Raw genomic sequence first — 16,127 nt, forward strand, 5'->3', positions numbered from 1 at the left:
GGTAAATCAAAACGATAATATTTGATAACCCTCATATTTTACTTATTATTGATAAAAATGTCATGTTAAAGATAAGACGGTATTGTGACTGAATCCGAAACTGCTGGGACAGGACAATTCACATCATTTTCGTAGCTCGAACTCATTGTCACCGATAAATCACTTTGATGGAATGACTTTATTTCAGACAGGTATGTCAAGCGTTGTTATGAAAACGCCGAAAAAGTTGGTGAGTAGATTGTTAGTAGAAAGCGAAAACGCTCTAGGACAGAAAATGATTCACTTTCTGTGATCGTGCGGCGAATAACCACTTTCTGCTTTGTAATGGAAGCGTACATGAGGTCCTTTCAAAGTCAGTAGTTGAAAAAATCTTATACTTTACTTTTTACAATGTTGCAAAACGCACTCTATTGACGCTAATTAGTTTTTTGAAATTTTAATAGCTTCATCTTTGTGTTCTAAATTGTTATTCTTCTTCTTCTGGTGCCGTATCAGGTCTTCCTGATATTGGCAATCACAATGGCGAGTTGTGCTCTGTCTTTGGCGAATCTAAAGAGTTGTTCTGCGGTTCGAATTCCGGTCCATTCTGTAAGATTCCTTAACTACGAGGCTTGTCTTCTACCCACTCCTCTACGGCCTTCTATCTTACCCTTCATTATAAGTTGAAGGATCACCCTTGAGTATTTGACCCAGATTTGCAGTACAGCTTCATTATACGGCTGACAACTGAAACCATAGTTTTAGTGATATTTATGTTTAGACCCATCTCTTGTCCCATCCCGTTGACCAAGTCTAAAAGACGTTGAAGGTCCTGGAGATCATCACATAAGATTGCGGTGTCATCGGCTTAGCGGATGGTATTGATCATTTCGCCGTTATGTGGGGCAATTTCTTTATTTTTTATTTCTTGTTTCTCGTTTTGTTGGTGTAAACATAGTTATTAAAAATACTAAAAATAGGCAACATCGAATTTTGTTATAGCAAAAATTTCAAAATCGGTAAAAATCGTAAAAGTCCATGTTTTTAGCTAAATTTACGATAGTTTTTGATATTTTAGTCAAGCCCATTGGTGTCGAGCAATTCCTTTCTATTTAATATGGATCTATCACGTCCTTATACCAAGGCCTAATCAAGAAATAAAATTTTTAAAATATCTTAAAAGAAATTCGAAAAAGTTCTTCAAATGGGTAAAAATTGGCTTAAAATTGCCTAATTTAAATAGATTATGGGTTAACCCAATGAAAAAAAAAGTATAGGGCAAATTTTGGCAAAAAGTGCGATTTTTCTGAGCTAATGCCAATTTTCCGAGAGCTCTCAATAGCCGTTTTCCACTATTTGGGACCCAAGAAACCCAAAAAAACACGTTTTGTCGATGAGACCAAACATGACCAAAATTTGGTTAGTATGTACTAGTGATCAATATGTTGTCCTAGAAATTGACCAAATTTGTTAATAATTTTTGAGAACAACATTATAATGAAGTGAAACTAATATTTAAAAATAACAATTTATTTCTATGTTCCAAGAACAACGGTTACTGTCTATAGTGTTAACTTTACAAACAAATGACCGAGAAAGAAAATAATTGCTACAACCATTAATATGCGTAATTAAATTTACATTAATATATTATTCCAAGTCTTACTTCAAAATGTCAAGAACCACATAATAGTTCAAACAGGCTTCTACCTACTATGATTGTATAAGAACACTTTGTAGCAATTATTTTTTTTATGCTTCATAGCTTAACTATACAATATCGAAAAGAAACCTAAAAAATTGACTGTATTTTTTAGACTAAAACCCATTTAAATATGGTCAAATTACAAAAAGCGTAGGTAAAAATTTACAAAAATTAATTTTAAAAAGCGAAATATACAAAATGTAAAGCGCAGAGAATAACCACCAAAAACCCATAATTATTACCGACTTTAAAACGCTTAAAAATTCACACTTACAACGTCAGGATCAGTTTCAAACTTACGCCCAACTTTGGTAAAACTAAGCACTCAAATTGGAAAACTTTATTTTTCCCAATACCACCAGGGTTCACATAACAAAATGCAGTCACCTGAGCGAAACTTAAATTACGATTATTTAACAATAAGAATCCCGTTAAATATCTTTCCCATCAAAGATATTGTATCACGTTCATAAAAACTTAAAAGTGCTAGGACCACGGATTAGTTCGGGGGTCGAGTATGTTAAACGGTTTTATTACCTTTAAACGGATGACAATGAAACGTCCTCAGTAAGTTATACTGTATTTAACAAGAATGTCATAATAAAAATGCTGCGAAATAGTTATTTACATATCAAAGGCTGAAAGAAGAAGATTGCGCCCGCTATCAAAGTTTGATTTATTCTGTTAAGCGTGTAGTTCTTCCTTTGGTTCGCTCCGGTATGGTACGTATAACGTTTTTGATGACAAATAGTCTTTGAATAGTTTATTTTTATTTTACCTCCCGTTTTCAATGAGGGTTTTTTGTAACTTTACGGCCCGTTGGCTAAACCTTACAAAACCATTTGTGCGTAATAGATAATACGTCTGATCCAAGTTTACATAAAAAAAATTGATATAAATGGCAACCACTTGTGTATGTATATTAACAAAAATATCGAATAACCCAGTACCTATCTTCATACTTTCATCTTTTTTCTACCAATTTCAGAAACAAGGATGTCTTAAAATAGGTTACTTGGACCATGAGTAAAATTGGAGATCAAGGTTGGAAAAACATGAGAAAAAAATATGTAAAAATTTTTTTTTAGGTAAATCGGCCATGAAGAACCGCTGGAAAATATTTTCAATTTCTAGAAATGACCACCAGAGGCCCTATCTAACTATCATTTTCGTAAAACACAAATTTCTGTTATTTCAAAAACAAAGATGGCGTGGGGTGTTTTTATTGCCCAAGAAATGCTCTTTTCAACAAATTTGGTTTTGTTGAAAAGAGCATTTCTTGGGCAATAAGAATCAACCAAAATATAGTTAATTTAGTTGAATATTTCTCCGCCAGAGGGCTAGTTTTGACACCATGAATCAAATTCCAAAAAAAAATAAAAAAATATCAATGGAATGATATGACTTTTTCTTTATGAAAAAGTAGCCAAATAACACCCAAATAGGCCAGTGAAAACCGTTTTTCAAATTCTCGTTCCTAACCTGAAATACTGAGAAATCTTTGGCTAGGCCAAAGATCGCATGGTAAATTTCATAAAACTATTAAAAATTTAACTACATAATGAATAAAATGTTATAGAAGCAATTGTGAGTCTAAATACAATTCATTTAGGCATTATTTAAAAAATACCACATATCGTCAGAACATTAATCTTGCCTCTGGTGGACTTTTCATGGCCGATTTACCTAAAAAAAATTTTTATCCCAAAGTCATACGACGAACGGTTCCCGAGAACAGTCTTATTGGGTCACCCGGTACATTTGTTTTAATTCAAAGGAATACGGTTTATTTTGGTTCCGAGTAAGTTCCTGATGTCCTAAATTATCTTTATTATATTTTGTAGGTATGTATCCTTTATACATGGTGAGCTAAATTGGGATATTGTTAGAAATACAGGGTTAAATGGGGAAAGGTTTAAAGAGTTTTATGACAAACTCATTTCCAAATAGGATTATCTTTTCCCGTTTTTTTAAGTAATTTTATTTAATCTTGTAGTTAAAAATATAATAATTTAGTAATAATTTTTGTAATAGTTGAATAAAAGTGTTTTGTTTAATAAAAATTGTTTTTTTTTAACTTTAACAGTGAGCAAACTGATCAGAATTTACATCATAATCTACATCTCAGAAAAGCAAAGTAAGATAGGAACATGCAAACCATTTTGTCAAGATTTTTTAAATATATTGAAAATGTCAATGTTTAATGGTCGATTACGATTATTTTTATTATTATTATTATTTGCCGAACAAAAATCGATTGTTGTCACGGATTTTACGTAGATGTTGCAACGCTGGAATCACAGAAATATTTTAAATGTGTTTCTCTTGGCTTTTTAGTTGTTTTTTTTTTGCCGCAAGCGTCTATGTTGAATAGTTTTCCAAATACAGTACGTCGCATTCTTAGTTGGCCACCCGGTTCACAGGCAAGTAACACAAAGAAGTCCCCAATAAAGAAATTCAGTTAATTATAAAGTTATTGGATATAAACCGTGTTCAGTTTTCCACTAACTGACGAACGAAATTGATGCGTTTCCATCGCGAGTTTTTCTAACATAGTATCTTTGTTTTGTCTATTTTCCTTATGCCTAAATAATTTGGTGCCATTTTTCTAAATCAATTTTAATATATAATTTACTTATATTTAACAATTCTCACCAATAATTTTGACATACTCAAATAAGTCAAATACTGACACTATTCGAGTTGAATGAAAAATTATGTTTATTAATTAATTATGAATAAGCAAAGCGGGTATGCGACAGTTGCCTGTGGGTGTGGGAAAAAAACAGTCATGTGACTAACTGTTAGAAGATGCTCGCTCTATAAAGCTTCAAAACAAGCTATAAGCAAATGCTAACTTCAAATACAGTCACAGACATTTACCCAATTTCAAGTGGGAGTAAGTTTCATATAAAATTTTATAAAACTTTTCCCATTAAACCAAATGTGTACTTTTTAGTCACACATATCTTGATGCAGTACAGCCAATTTGAGACACACTGTATTTATTTTCTTGGAGTTTACAAAACATTATAACATATAAATTCCATTAAAACGTCTTGTATAGTGGTTTCATTGTCATCCGAAACACTAATACACCAAATAACTACAAAATAATTCACTGAATTTACAATAAAATATTTTATTTCAAACCCCCTTCGGCAAATCTATTGAGGTAAGTTAAACGGGCAAAATACTGCGGAAATAACCAACATGACCTGAAAATCATATTACCTTGCCTGCAGGAAGATTTCAAGCTTAACATTACTAATTAAAACACTTCCTCTTGTCGACGCTCTCTAGTGCATAAAACAAAAACTTAAAGAAATAAATATCGGCATTGCAAACTTATGAAGTATAAAAATAAATATAAAACCAACACAATCTTTGTAAAAAAAGAAACGGTTGCTAAGAAAATATGTTCAAAAAAAATAATAAACTAGGTCGAACAGTAGTAGACAACTTTACCAGGGCGGGGTTGGCAGTTTGATATTAGTTTATATCCGTTCACGTTGAGCCGAACTTCTCTAAATTCCTATGGTATTTCCTATTAACACTAATCCCTTCTTATAAACGTTCTTCCCCTGGAAAAAAAATGTGTTTTAAGTTATGTAACAAACCTGGTAGTAAAAAAATCCTTACGTGATAGTCTTCTTGTCCGTGGATTTATTTTCCGGCCTCGCCCTATTTAAAATCTTCAAAAAGTCCGAGGTCTTTGCTCGCATTCTACTATGAATGTAGGCCTTCGAACACTTAATGTGGTAGTGAAGGTAATGTCTAAACATATGAATCAGGTTGATTGTGTTATCTCTAGTGTTTTTCGCCGTGTGTCTTGGAAATAAAACAAACGTCACATAACCTGAAATAAAACTTAGAAATTAAGAGCTGCACTGTTAAGAAAAAGTAATTCAGTAAATAAAGACAATGACAGAATACGAAATGACAATTTTACAAGTTCTTGAACTCCAGACAATCAATAAGCATACGTAGGAGTATAACTTGTTTCTACTATTATAGCTATTTATGTACTAAGGGCGTTAGAGAGAACATAATGGTTTCGGCCTGATGGACATTATACTCTCCCTAACGCCTGAGGTGTTATTCAGCATTATTTACTGTTTCTGGCATTGAAAAGTAAGGTATACCTTTACCGGTATGTTGTTTACTGTTTATTTTACCTGAATGTTGTAATTTTGATAGTCCTGTCAGTCAAGAGCATCCTAAGGAAGGGAATACGTAGTTTTTATAGCATGAAAGAATAAAAATACCTGTTGTTATGAACACTATAACTTACACCGTTTCCAAGGTATTATGTATTCATAACCTATAGGTGAAACATAATAGACAGTGGCAGCAAAACCTTATACGTAGAAGATATAGGATATACATTTTTTGATACTCCTAACAGTCCTAACGGATTTTTAATATTTTTTACGTAACACATCCTATAACAATATTCAACTGTACTGGAAATATTGACTATTGAAAAAATTCATGAGAATCGAGTTTAAACCAGAGATAAAGGTCTTTATTTACAAAATTTCTTATTGTAAAGATATACGAAAGCTGGACAGTCCGTTGCCAAATTTCAGTTGCTGCAAATTCCTATACAAATTATATCCATTATTAAGAAAAGAAAAAAAAATATTTCTTCAATTTACTACGTTTAAGTAAACAGCTGATTGTCAAACCTGGAGGCGGAACTATATTTACCGCGTGTTTTAAGTTAAATTTTGTGTCATTTAGTTTTTTATAACAGGGTAAGCTCTCTTTCAACTTTAAGTTGCATTATGGAAACGTTCTGCTATATTTGAATCTTGCAAGCGTCCGAATGCCACCTAACTTTAAGTATGAATGACTTGCGGAGTCTATCTTTAGTTTACAATCAATGATGAGAATGTTTACACGGCGAGCTATCAAAGGCAAGGTCTTCTGGTTAATGTTCTTAATATTTTCGTCAGCGCCTTCAACGAAATTGTGTTTTTCTTGTATGTGACAAATATTAAGCATCTGAATTGAGAACAATGCTGTGTAATTATGTTTATTGTGTTAAATTTGAAAAAAATTCAAACTCAATCACTATGACCTTTAAAAACAACAGACCTATAAGAAACATTGCCCAAAACTCATTGGATATCACTGAGGTATGGAATTGATAGAATTATTTTTGAGCAGACTACAGTGTTTCTAAAGACAGTCAATTTGACCGGTGAAAGCTGACTTCTGCTCAGAAAATTCTGCCATTTAATCGTAAATCTTCTTACGCCAGAACAACGCTTGCAAAATGTGTAAATTTATTTCGAAAATCGCTGTTCAGTTCACCTGACTTGCCGTCCATTTTACGATCGACATAATTGTCCCTTCGAGCAAGTTATTCATATAAAAATGGATTTTTTTCATACTGTGCAACGCTCAGTGATAATTTGCATCCGCAGAAACGTCGTACAGTACACTGAAGAAGTTGTTGCTGCTTCGGATTGTAGTGTGAGGAGGACCCGTATGAGTCAATTTTGCGTTCACAGCAATTGGAATGAGCTGAGTTCAACCAGCTTATGGAAGATTTTGCGAAAAGAATTTGGATTACGAGCTTTAGGTAAGTTTAGCAAAATGTAGAGTGATTTTCAAATTAAATTTGCAGAATTTGCAAGCATTGTTCTAGAGTAACTCTATTCAGGATTAAATGGAAAAAAATTACTGAGCAGAAATCAGCTTTCACCGGTCAAACTGACTGTCACAAGAAACACTGTAGCCTGGTCAAAAAACAACTACCAAAGAAAACACCTTTTATATACCAACCTTCTGCATCTCGTAGATTGAAATCAAAAACTGACTCAGTTCAAGTGGCTTTTGAAATACCAATCTCCCAATTTATAGCACAGTTATAGGTATTGTTATTATATTTGTTTTTTAAATTCAGTCAGTATAGAAAAAAACGAAATAGCGCGGTACGGCGCACGTACGCTTGAGAACCCGAAAGCTAAAAGTTTCAACAAAACCAAATAATACTGCAACCAATGTGTCCAACAATGCTAACTCGCATGCTACTGGTCAACTTTACTGAACACAATAGTGTCATGCCCATGTCATATCATTAGGTAAGAAAACCGTTGACTTTAAACATCAAGTCGTAGGACAATTCGTTATTATCGTGCACAATCCACTACGACACAAAAGAATATTGGCTTTGTCAATAAAGATTTAACTTAAATTCCACGTAATAACTAATTTTTTTAACTTCAAAAAGTACACAGTTTCCTTCCAACATAATTTACGTTAAATGATTTAAGGCACAAATAATTACTTACCAACATTATTATCGACTTTAGCATCGGTATCCTGAAGTTCCCTTGGAGGTTCTCTATGACTAAACAAAACTGGAGGTGCAGTGTGAGAGGCCCTTAAACCTTCCTTCAGTTCTTGCATAAACACTTTTCCTATAACTACATCATCTTCGTCACGAAACCGCGTTGAAAAAACTACTGTAACTCTGTCCGATTTTGCCTCTACATACCTACAACAAAAACATTAACAATATTGATTACAAACTGATTTATATCTCCTCATACAGAGTCTCATCGTCCCGATAATGAATGACCGCCCGTTTCTGGCCTTCATCTCCCGCTTCTTGAAAGTCAAAGTACTTTTCGAAAACTGAGGCGAAGCAGTTTCGTTTCAGCAGTCCCAAGTTCTTTACCACCTCAGGCCAGTCTGATGGAATGTTTTCCAAATCTATCAAACATGTCACGTTGTAACCACTCTCCGCGGGCACCATCAAATAGGAACCGTACACTCGTTTTAACAGTTCATCTGCACCATGTTCTTGGAGTTGTTTGTAGAATTTTAAAGCTATGCTAATCTGAAATGTAATTTAAGTCACAAGTTAGAATTGATGATTCAATAGATGATAGATGTGTTACTGAAGTAGGTAATGATAATGTTGTTACAAGACACAATGTTTGGTTGGTTGATATTGCTTCATATAATACAGGGTGTCTAGAACCCACATGATTAAAATGGTACTGTGACATTCTTTAGATCAAAAGAAAACGATTTGACGTAATTGTCATTAGGAAAAAGGATCTGGTTCCTTTGCTACTGATGTCAGAGTTGATGCATTTTTCCTGCTTTATTGCTGTTGGTAAAATCTTCTAGCATTATTTACAGCTTTTCCGCAACAAATATTTTTATCCTTATTGTTTACATATTATATTGTTCACAATTTTATATAGAATTAAACGGCGATTATGTAAAGAAGTAAATAAGGGTCCAATAAAAGGAAATACTTGAAAACCAATTTGATTCATAAAGCATTTTTTATTTGATGTCAAAACGGCCCTTACTTTTAAAATGTCCCTCGTAAATTAACTATCAAACTTTTGACGTTGGTCTGAGTTCCAGAAAAATCTTTAATAAAGAAATTACGGACATGGTCAATATTTTTTCTTATTTACCCATTTTACACATCCATTGCAAATATTATACCTAGTAATTGGCGATTTGAAACCGCGATTAGATTTGTTTGAAACAATTTTTCAACACTCACCAACCTCAAAACATTGATAATTGGTTTATAGTTATTAAATTAACCATTTGCAATACAAATGTGTAAAATGGTAAATAGCTGGGAGACAGAAAAAACATTTTTTGCAGAAAATTTGGAACCATGACACTGAACAACTTACCACTTGCCAAAGGCAGACAGATCTTTAAGTCATTTGAATTTTTTTGTTGCATATAGAATAATAAATACAGACATTAAAATTTAAATCCTGGCATACTCAATATTCTTAGCAATAAACACAATTGGACATTACTGAAGGAAATTAGTATTTTGAAAACTATTAATAAAATTGGGAACGTCTAAATTATATTATAAAAAAAATCATAAAATATTTTTTCTATACATCTACCATTCAAATTTAAATATAAATAAAAGAAATAAAGTTTCGTAATTTCAATGAATTCCATTGAAAAACAATGAAAATTTTTGAATTTTGTAATTTTACTTTTAAACATTTTGAAGCTCTCTAGCGGCAACATCGTACTACTAACCCATCAACTTTTATACGTAAATAGAAAGCTTATTTCATTGGCTATCCATTAGCATATAAAAGTTTATACAAAGTGTTGCAAATAAGCTAGTTATTGACGATTGAACGAAAGAATGCACGAAAAAAGTCATGAAAAAATTAGTCAATTTTGACGCCCTCTAGCGACCAAACCGTCTAACCATCAATTCAAATTGGGATACTGTTAGAAAGCTTATTTCATTGGCTATCCATTGACGTATAAAACACTACTAAAATAGGTTTGACGCTCTCTAGCAGTCAACCTATCAACCCAAGTTGGGAAATTTTTAGAAAGCTCTATCCATTGGCGTATAAAGCTCTAGCAAAAATAGTGCAATTAAGCGGGTTTTTGAATATTAAACAAAAGAATACACCAAAAAAATTGGTCAAAGTTGACGCCCTCTAGTGGGCAAACGGTACCACTAACCAACCGACTTTTCTACGTCAATGGAAAGCTCATTTCATTGGCTGACATATAAAAGTATATACAAAGTGTTACAAATACCCGTGTCATTTACGGTTTACCGACAGGGTGCCCCAGAAACACTTTTTGACTGGTTGGGGCTAATTTGACCCTATTAAATTAGGAAAACACGGCTACATGAGCTATTAGGTCTACTACGATGTAATGCAAATAAATTTCTTGAAAAACCGATTTTGCAAATAACAATTTTTGTAAGGGTGAAATTTGCCTGAAACACCACCACTATCCCAATGGGTTATACGTTATGTTGGCCACCTAGTGCAAGCGAAAATCGACCTTAATGATTTTATTTCTACAGTTTTGCTACGTCTCTAAATTTGACACTCACTGTGCTCAGTTTGTGCCAAATATCAGGGCCGCACCTGGCTGATTTAAAAAAATCTCAAAGAAATTAGAATGGTTACAGTCAAGGAAAACGTTTAGTTAGCTTTGGAGCCCTCTGACGGCCAAATTAAGAACACAAACGACCATATTTTTGAAAAGCCCATTATATTTTCCATCCATTGACATATAAAAGCCTGTACAAAGTGTTGCAAATAAGCGAGTTCAACAAAGACAGTTTTAACTGAATTTGACAGCTACTACTTTAACCTTCAATAACTCGATTATTATGACAGTTACAGTGTGGTTTGATGTATCAATTTAAAGAATAAACTTTTCAAATATGTGACCTGATACAAATTGACTTTAATTCTGAACAGAGAATCAGACAAAGTTATAAGAATAAGGAGTGTTTAATTTGAAAAACATCCTTTTTTTAGAACTGATGTCTTGAGCTCCTTTGTTGACCATTTGACGTGAAATAATGAAAAATTAAAAAATATGCAGGGTGTCCCATTTAAAATAAGCAGCAGTTGATATTGACTTCCCGTTAAATCATTGCACTCATATTTTCTTATTTTTACTTTATTTAATTAAAAAAGGTCCAGTGGTGGTAATTCAGAAAACTAGTGGATATTGTTAGGTTAGATTAGTTATTGGAAATTATTAGGAATTAGTGGACAATGGACATTTTTGGCATATTAGGAATTAGTGTCCAAAATTGTATTCAGTTGGGGGATATAGACATTAACAGAATAATAAAAATTTTTAACTTAACTAAATTTTATACTTGAGATAAAAGTTACAGCAGTAAAAGTTTTTTACCTTCAATAATGATAATATCAAAAGCTGATAAAGTTTCTACTATATCCAAGATTAGATTTAGGCCAACTAATCAATATAGTGTAGGCACTTATTTACTAAATGCATAGCCATAAGTCAAGTACCAAAGCCAATGTCCCATCATCATATTTAATATTTATTTATTTACTTTTTATCATATTGCATTCACTTTCTATTATTTTCAAATAGATAGAAACAGTCAAGTAATTTGAGTAGATGATGTAAAATAGATGATTCAATCTTCCATAAAAATACTTATGACTTAAGAAGGAAAAAAGGATTGTATCATCAGTATTTAGCCATGGTTAAATAACTATAAGAAAATAATACAGATATTATTTACTTACCCTAATCTTAGATTTATCACCATTAAGATTAGAAATATGGTATAGAACTCCGTCGAAATCAGCCACAATAACGTCTATGCTCTCATTTTTCAACCTGGAGACAAATACAAAATATCAAATAAGGGGTCACTTGCCCTATTTTAAATTGTAGTGTTGATGAATGGGTGTTGTAAAGATGAGTCATTAAGTTCATTTCCTGCTCAGTTGTTTTCGTTAAATGAACAATACAATGAACTTTTAGGGCAGGAAACGCAGAGGATAATGTTTATCAGAAATAAAAACGCCTCACCCAACCAAAACCGGCCCCAATCACCAAAAACAAGGAAAACATGTAATACTCCATTGAGTACTTACCCGGCCTGTGCGTTTTTTATTTTTAACGTGAGAGTGTCCTCCACTACCCTGTTATTTATTTCTAATAGAATCATCTTTTGCACTAGAAATAAGTACTTTTAAAAATTAAAATTTTGCCAAAAACAATCCTCTTCGCCCCGACATGGGAGGTGCAGGTTGACCTGTCAAACTGTCAAAAAAAAAGGAAAACGTCTACGACAAGTTGACAAATCAAATGACATTCATGACAGATGAATGATATTTGGAAAGAATGGAAAGTACGATAGGCATGGGCGCGCGCCTTCTTCTATTTATCGATAAATTGATTAACTTTTAGAATTTAGCAGAAATTTAGAATAAAATTTGATGAATAATGTCAAAACAACTTAATAATATCAATCAGAGATGGGAAGTATAATACACTCAAGTATTATACAAATACTTCAAGAAACTCTATAACACCGAAGAAGCCATAAGCATCGAAAACTACGAGACAAACATCTCTAGTTTCTGTCATCAGTGTCATCCTAACCTCAATTGTTTTTTTTAAAGATTGTAGACAAATTTCTTCAATTTTCATTTTAATAGACTGTATTTCGGATCAAATCAGTTTGAAACTGGAAATATAAATGGCCGGAAGTAGATTAGAAAAAATTGGAACAATTTACACCCGGTTTGTAATACTGTTTTGATTTTACTATTTTTTAAACTTTACTGAAGAACCCTATTATACCTTTAGTACTTCCGGGTTGATCCAATCAAAGGCACTAAATTGGGAAGACCGTCCGATTTGGTACGATGTCTATGCCGCTTTTCCACCGAAAGAAGAGCCACGTTTTGATAGACCTGCCCCCAACATAAAACTAAGGCAAATATTCTATGAGGATGACAAAATTCGAGCGTAAGTTACATTTATGTATTTTAAAAGCCCCGATTCACTTTGCGTTTATACAAGCAGTCTGGTTGCTTTCCAATTCATTTCAATTAATTTGATCCCAACATTATGCATGCTGACCAATCTTTTGATTGACAAGCAATCTCATCCCCCAACTGAAATTGCATAGTAAATAAACCCTTTAACACACCTAACACAGTTGAAAAAACTCTTTTTTTATAGCATATTTCATAGAAACAACAAACAAATTGGAACAGTGAACTTGGAAGCTAAAGGTCCTAGCCTTACACAGAGGTTTATTGATACATATAAACAAGTTAGTGAGCAGTATAAGGCTTCTCAAGCCTCTGAGGAGCAGTTGTACAAAGAGGCAATTGAAATTTTAAATAGAAGCCGTGAAGTTAGAACTCCCAAAGAAACTGAAGAGGAAGAGGGTGAGAGTGTTAGCTTGAGTGTGGCATTCAAAGAAGCCCAGAGCAAGCAAAAGAAAAGTTCAAGTATTAGTGTAAAAGATATATTTAAAATGTAGATTTTGATCATAAAAGTAGTTTTTAATTTAGTCTTTTTAGTGAATATAATAATCTGCCTAATATTTTTTATGTCATTTAACTTTCCCTCAAAATTTTCCTTCCCTAGGAAAACCTTATTTACTAACAAAACAATAGGAAGAATATTAGCTACTATCAGTTATATAATTTTTCTTATTAGGAAAGTCAAACTTTACAAAACGATTTCATAATAAACTTAGCCAGACATGTTAGCAATGAAATCTGCAGTTTGTTTTTCCACCAGTGAGTTGTATTTTAATCCAGTGGCGTAGTCGCGGCTAAATTTTTGAAGATGTTGAAATAAGTAGGCCCTTTATATTCTATCATTTAAATTTATTCAATAGTTCTTTTTAAGGAAATTGCAATCATATACATCTAGTTTTACACGTTTATATGTACTATTTCCTAAAATATTGGTAAAAAAACTCAGTTGACAAATCACCTGGATCACCCTTGTTCCACTCAGATCCAAAATGAAGACACTTAACTTTATTCACTCACGTCTATTCCAAAATATTCAGATTTCTCACTTTCATTAAGGTCTAAAGTGTCTTCAATTTTTTAAACTGTATCTTTAGATAAACACCTTTTAAGTTGTTTGGACTGCTTCACATCTGGCAAATTTAATAATGGCAAAGAGTCTATACTTGATTGTTTTAGTTCATATAAGTCTACAAACAAAAACAATGTCACCAAAAAAAATTGAACACTAAAAGCATTTATTAAATTAATAAAAACATGAACTTTTTCTTTTTTTTTTTAAGAAAAAAGGAGTCAGGGCTATTAGATTCTTTTTTTCCATCAGAATACTTATTTACTTTATTACCTGCATTAACTAACTCATCATACACACCCTCAAGTTCGGATTCTGTATCATTTGTACTAGAATACAGAAAGGAATGCTCAGTAATGTCATCTTCTCCATCAAAATTATGGTCTCTATTCTCAATGACATCTACAATTCTTTGACTAATTTTCAGTCCTTCATTTGAAAAGAAACTTTTTACATGTTTGTCCCTATCTGGCAAATTTAATGATGGTATGGCAGTTTTCTTTAACTTTGGTTGTTTTAGTTGCACATCTAAAAATGTGTTCAAGTGAATTATTTTAGAGTTGATCCTTCTTCCAATGAGAACCAAAAATTTAACTGAGTGTCATTTTGTTTTTTACTTCTTTATCATCAAGCATAGTATAATAAAAAAAATGCAGAAAATCAGTGTTTTGAGCTTATTTTTAATAAACAAGAAAATGCTGGACACAGGTTAACTGTGCTAACCTGAGTGACTTATAAATCACTTCAATAGTTTTCCCATGAAAAGTATGTGTATAAGAATAAAATAACAGAGAAAAAATCATAAAATAAATTTCCAAAAATCCTAAAACAACATGTAGGTAAATAAAACTTTAAATCACCCCCATTCAACAAGGGATGATGGCCTCAATATATACAGGGTGTCCCATAAGTAATGGTAAATAATTGAATGGAGTATTTATGGGGTCAAAAAATAGGATTTAGCACAACTTACCTTGTTGATGAAAAGTTAACAGAAACCTACAGTGTGGTTGTGCTAAATTGAAATATTTTGATCCCAGAAAACCCCCATTAAATTATTTACCATTACTTATGGGACACCTTGTATTTAATATCTAAATTCAGTAATATTATTGAATTTTTATTTATGTAAAAAGCTGATGGTAAGTATGCATATTCTGCATTTTTTTTATCTGAACAATATTGTAAGACAACTGTTCAAGAAAATAATTAGCAGTAAAATATGATGGATCCTAAAAAGCACCAGAACTGGAACTGGAAAAGATATCTTAAGAAATACAATTTTACAATACATAGAAATTACTTGAAAATTATATAAGTTGCATAAACAAGATTTAACACTTACCACTACAATAATCACTTGCCTGAAAATGTTTAGAACAAACACGCATATGTCCAGTAATGGGTTTTCCCAATAGTAAAACTCTTTCCCAGGCTTTTCGCCTATCAATTACAACTTCTTCACCCAAGTCATTTCTAATTTTAACTACTCCACTATTTGCTTTGGGGATATAGTGAAAGTGGATTGACCTGTTGTTTTGTTTTTTAGAAAAGCAACCAAAGACAGAACAATTGGTATTGAACTTTTTTCCAGTTTTCTCAGAAGATCCTGGCAGTGGAGACATTTTGATACACACTACAATACAGTTAGATATTTTACAAATAGAACTCTCACAACAACTTTGTAGTAAGCTTCACAGTTGGTTTTAAAAAGAATTAAGTAAGTTAATTACAAATCAACTTTTTAAATTTTAAATGTTGATTCAAATGCAAATGCAACTACACTACAACCACAGAACAAAAAATAAACAAATACAAACCAAAAACCAATTAAAGAAAAATTAGGTTAGAGTCCTCTTTCAAAAGGATATAAGGGAATAATCGATTGGAAGCATTAAGTCCTGAACTAAGGTATCTCTATCCTTTTCTCTCAAATGCCCTTAAAATAGTATGGCAAATGGCAATATATCAAAATATATGAATCGAAAACGGTATTATTATTTTATCCACAGAGATGGCAGCAGGAGCGGTGAATGTCATTGGTCAAATT

The 16,127-nt window shown here is 32.4% G+C and overlaps 3 protein-coding genes across 4 annotated transcripts; 1 reads left to right on the forward strand and 2 right to left on the reverse strand.

Moving 5' to 3' along the window:
- Window positions 1-1,493: 1,493 nt before the first annotated feature.
- Window positions 1,494-12,280, reverse strand: Arpc2 (Actin-related protein 2/3 complex, subunit 2). 2 transcript variants are annotated; one of them, XR_014181337.1, is made up of 7 exons: window positions 12,103-12,280; window positions 11,749-11,842; window positions 8,251-8,540; window positions 7,990-8,195; window positions 5,327-5,543; window positions 2,647-5,268; window positions 1,494-2,548 (listed from the first exon to the last, which is right to left on the reverse strand). XR_014181337.1 is itself a non-coding variant. In XM_081995442.1 (6 exons), exons 1-6 carry the CDS (start codon window positions 12,174-12,176, stop codon window positions 5,241-5,243), a joined length of 909 nt encoding a protein of 302 aa, XP_081851568.1. In that variant the 5' UTR covers window positions 12,177-12,280; the 3' UTR covers window positions 1,494-5,240. The 2 variants fall into 2 exon arrangements, 1 of the variants encoding a protein (XP_081851568.1); XM_081995442.1 differs by having other exon boundaries at window positions 1,494-5,268.
- A 309-nt stretch (window positions 12,281-12,589) lies between these two features.
- mRpS23 (mitochondrial ribosomal protein S23) lies at window positions 12,590-13,566 on the forward strand. The gene is made up of 3 exons (XM_081995444.1): window positions 12,590-12,754; window positions 12,821-12,982; window positions 13,199-13,566. The coding sequence occupies exons 1-3, from the start codon at window positions 12,711-12,713 to the stop codon at window positions 13,503-13,505; spliced, it is 513 nt and encodes a 170-aa protein (XP_081851570.1). The 5' UTR covers window positions 12,590-12,710; the 3' UTR covers window positions 13,506-13,566.
- Window positions 13,567-13,836: 270 nt separating this feature from the next.
- On the reverse strand, window positions 13,837-15,901 carry LOC145740091 (uncharacterized). The gene is made up of 3 exons (XM_081995443.1): window positions 15,423-15,901; window positions 14,351-14,605; window positions 13,837-14,195 (listed from the first exon to the last, which is right to left on the reverse strand). The coding sequence occupies exons 1-3, from the start codon at window positions 15,700-15,702 to the stop codon at window positions 14,086-14,088; spliced, it is 645 nt and encodes a 214-aa protein (XP_081851569.1). The 5' UTR covers window positions 15,703-15,901; the 3' UTR covers window positions 13,837-14,085.
- Window positions 15,902-16,127: the final 226 nt, after the last annotated feature.

This window comes from Ips typographus, linkage group LG1, assembly GCF_016097725.1.
Source record: "Ips typographus isolate SLU linkage group LG1, UJ_Ityp_2.0, whole genome shotgun sequence".
Taxonomy (NCBI): Eukaryota; Metazoa; Arthropoda; class Insecta; order Coleoptera; family Curculionidae; genus Ips; species Ips typographus.

Bases quoted from the DNA above. Each gene is read 5' to 3' on its own strand.
- Arpc2 (XM_081995442.1), bottom strand. From the start codon at position 12,176: ATGATTCTATTAGAAATAAATAACAGGGTAGTGGAGGACACTCTCACG. The intron at 11,843-12,102 runs GTAAGTACTCAA...ATTTGTCTCCAG, and splicing joins ATAAAAAACGCACAGGCCGG to GTTGAAAAATGAGAGCATAG. The intron at 8,541-11,748 runs GTAAGTAAATAA...ATTACATTTCAG, and splicing joins GTGATAAATCTAAGATTAGG to ATTAGCATAGCTTTAAAATT.
- mRpS23 (XM_081995444.1), top strand. From the start codon at position 12,711: ATGGCCGGAAGTAGATTAGAAAAAATTGGAACAATTTACACCCG. The intron at 12,755-12,820 runs GTTTGTAATACT...TTATACCTTTAG, and splicing joins ATTGGAACAATTTACACCCG to TACTTCCGGGTTGATCCAAT. The intron at 12,983-13,198 runs GTAAGTTACATT...CTTTTTTTATAG, and splicing joins GAGGATGACAAAATTCGAGC to CATATTTCATAGAAACAACA.
- LOC145740091 (XM_081995443.1), bottom strand. From the start codon at position 15,702: ATGTCTCCACTGCCAGGATCTTCTGAGAAAACTGGAAAAAAGTTCAAT. The intron at 14,606-15,422 runs GTAAGTGTTAAA...ACACATTTTTAG, and splicing joins GGCAAGTGATTATTGTAGTG to ATGTGCAACTAAAACAACCA. The intron at 14,196-14,350 runs GTAATAAAGTAA...TTTTGTTTGTAG, and splicing joins TGATGAGTTAGTTAATGCAG to ACTTATATGAACTAAAACAA.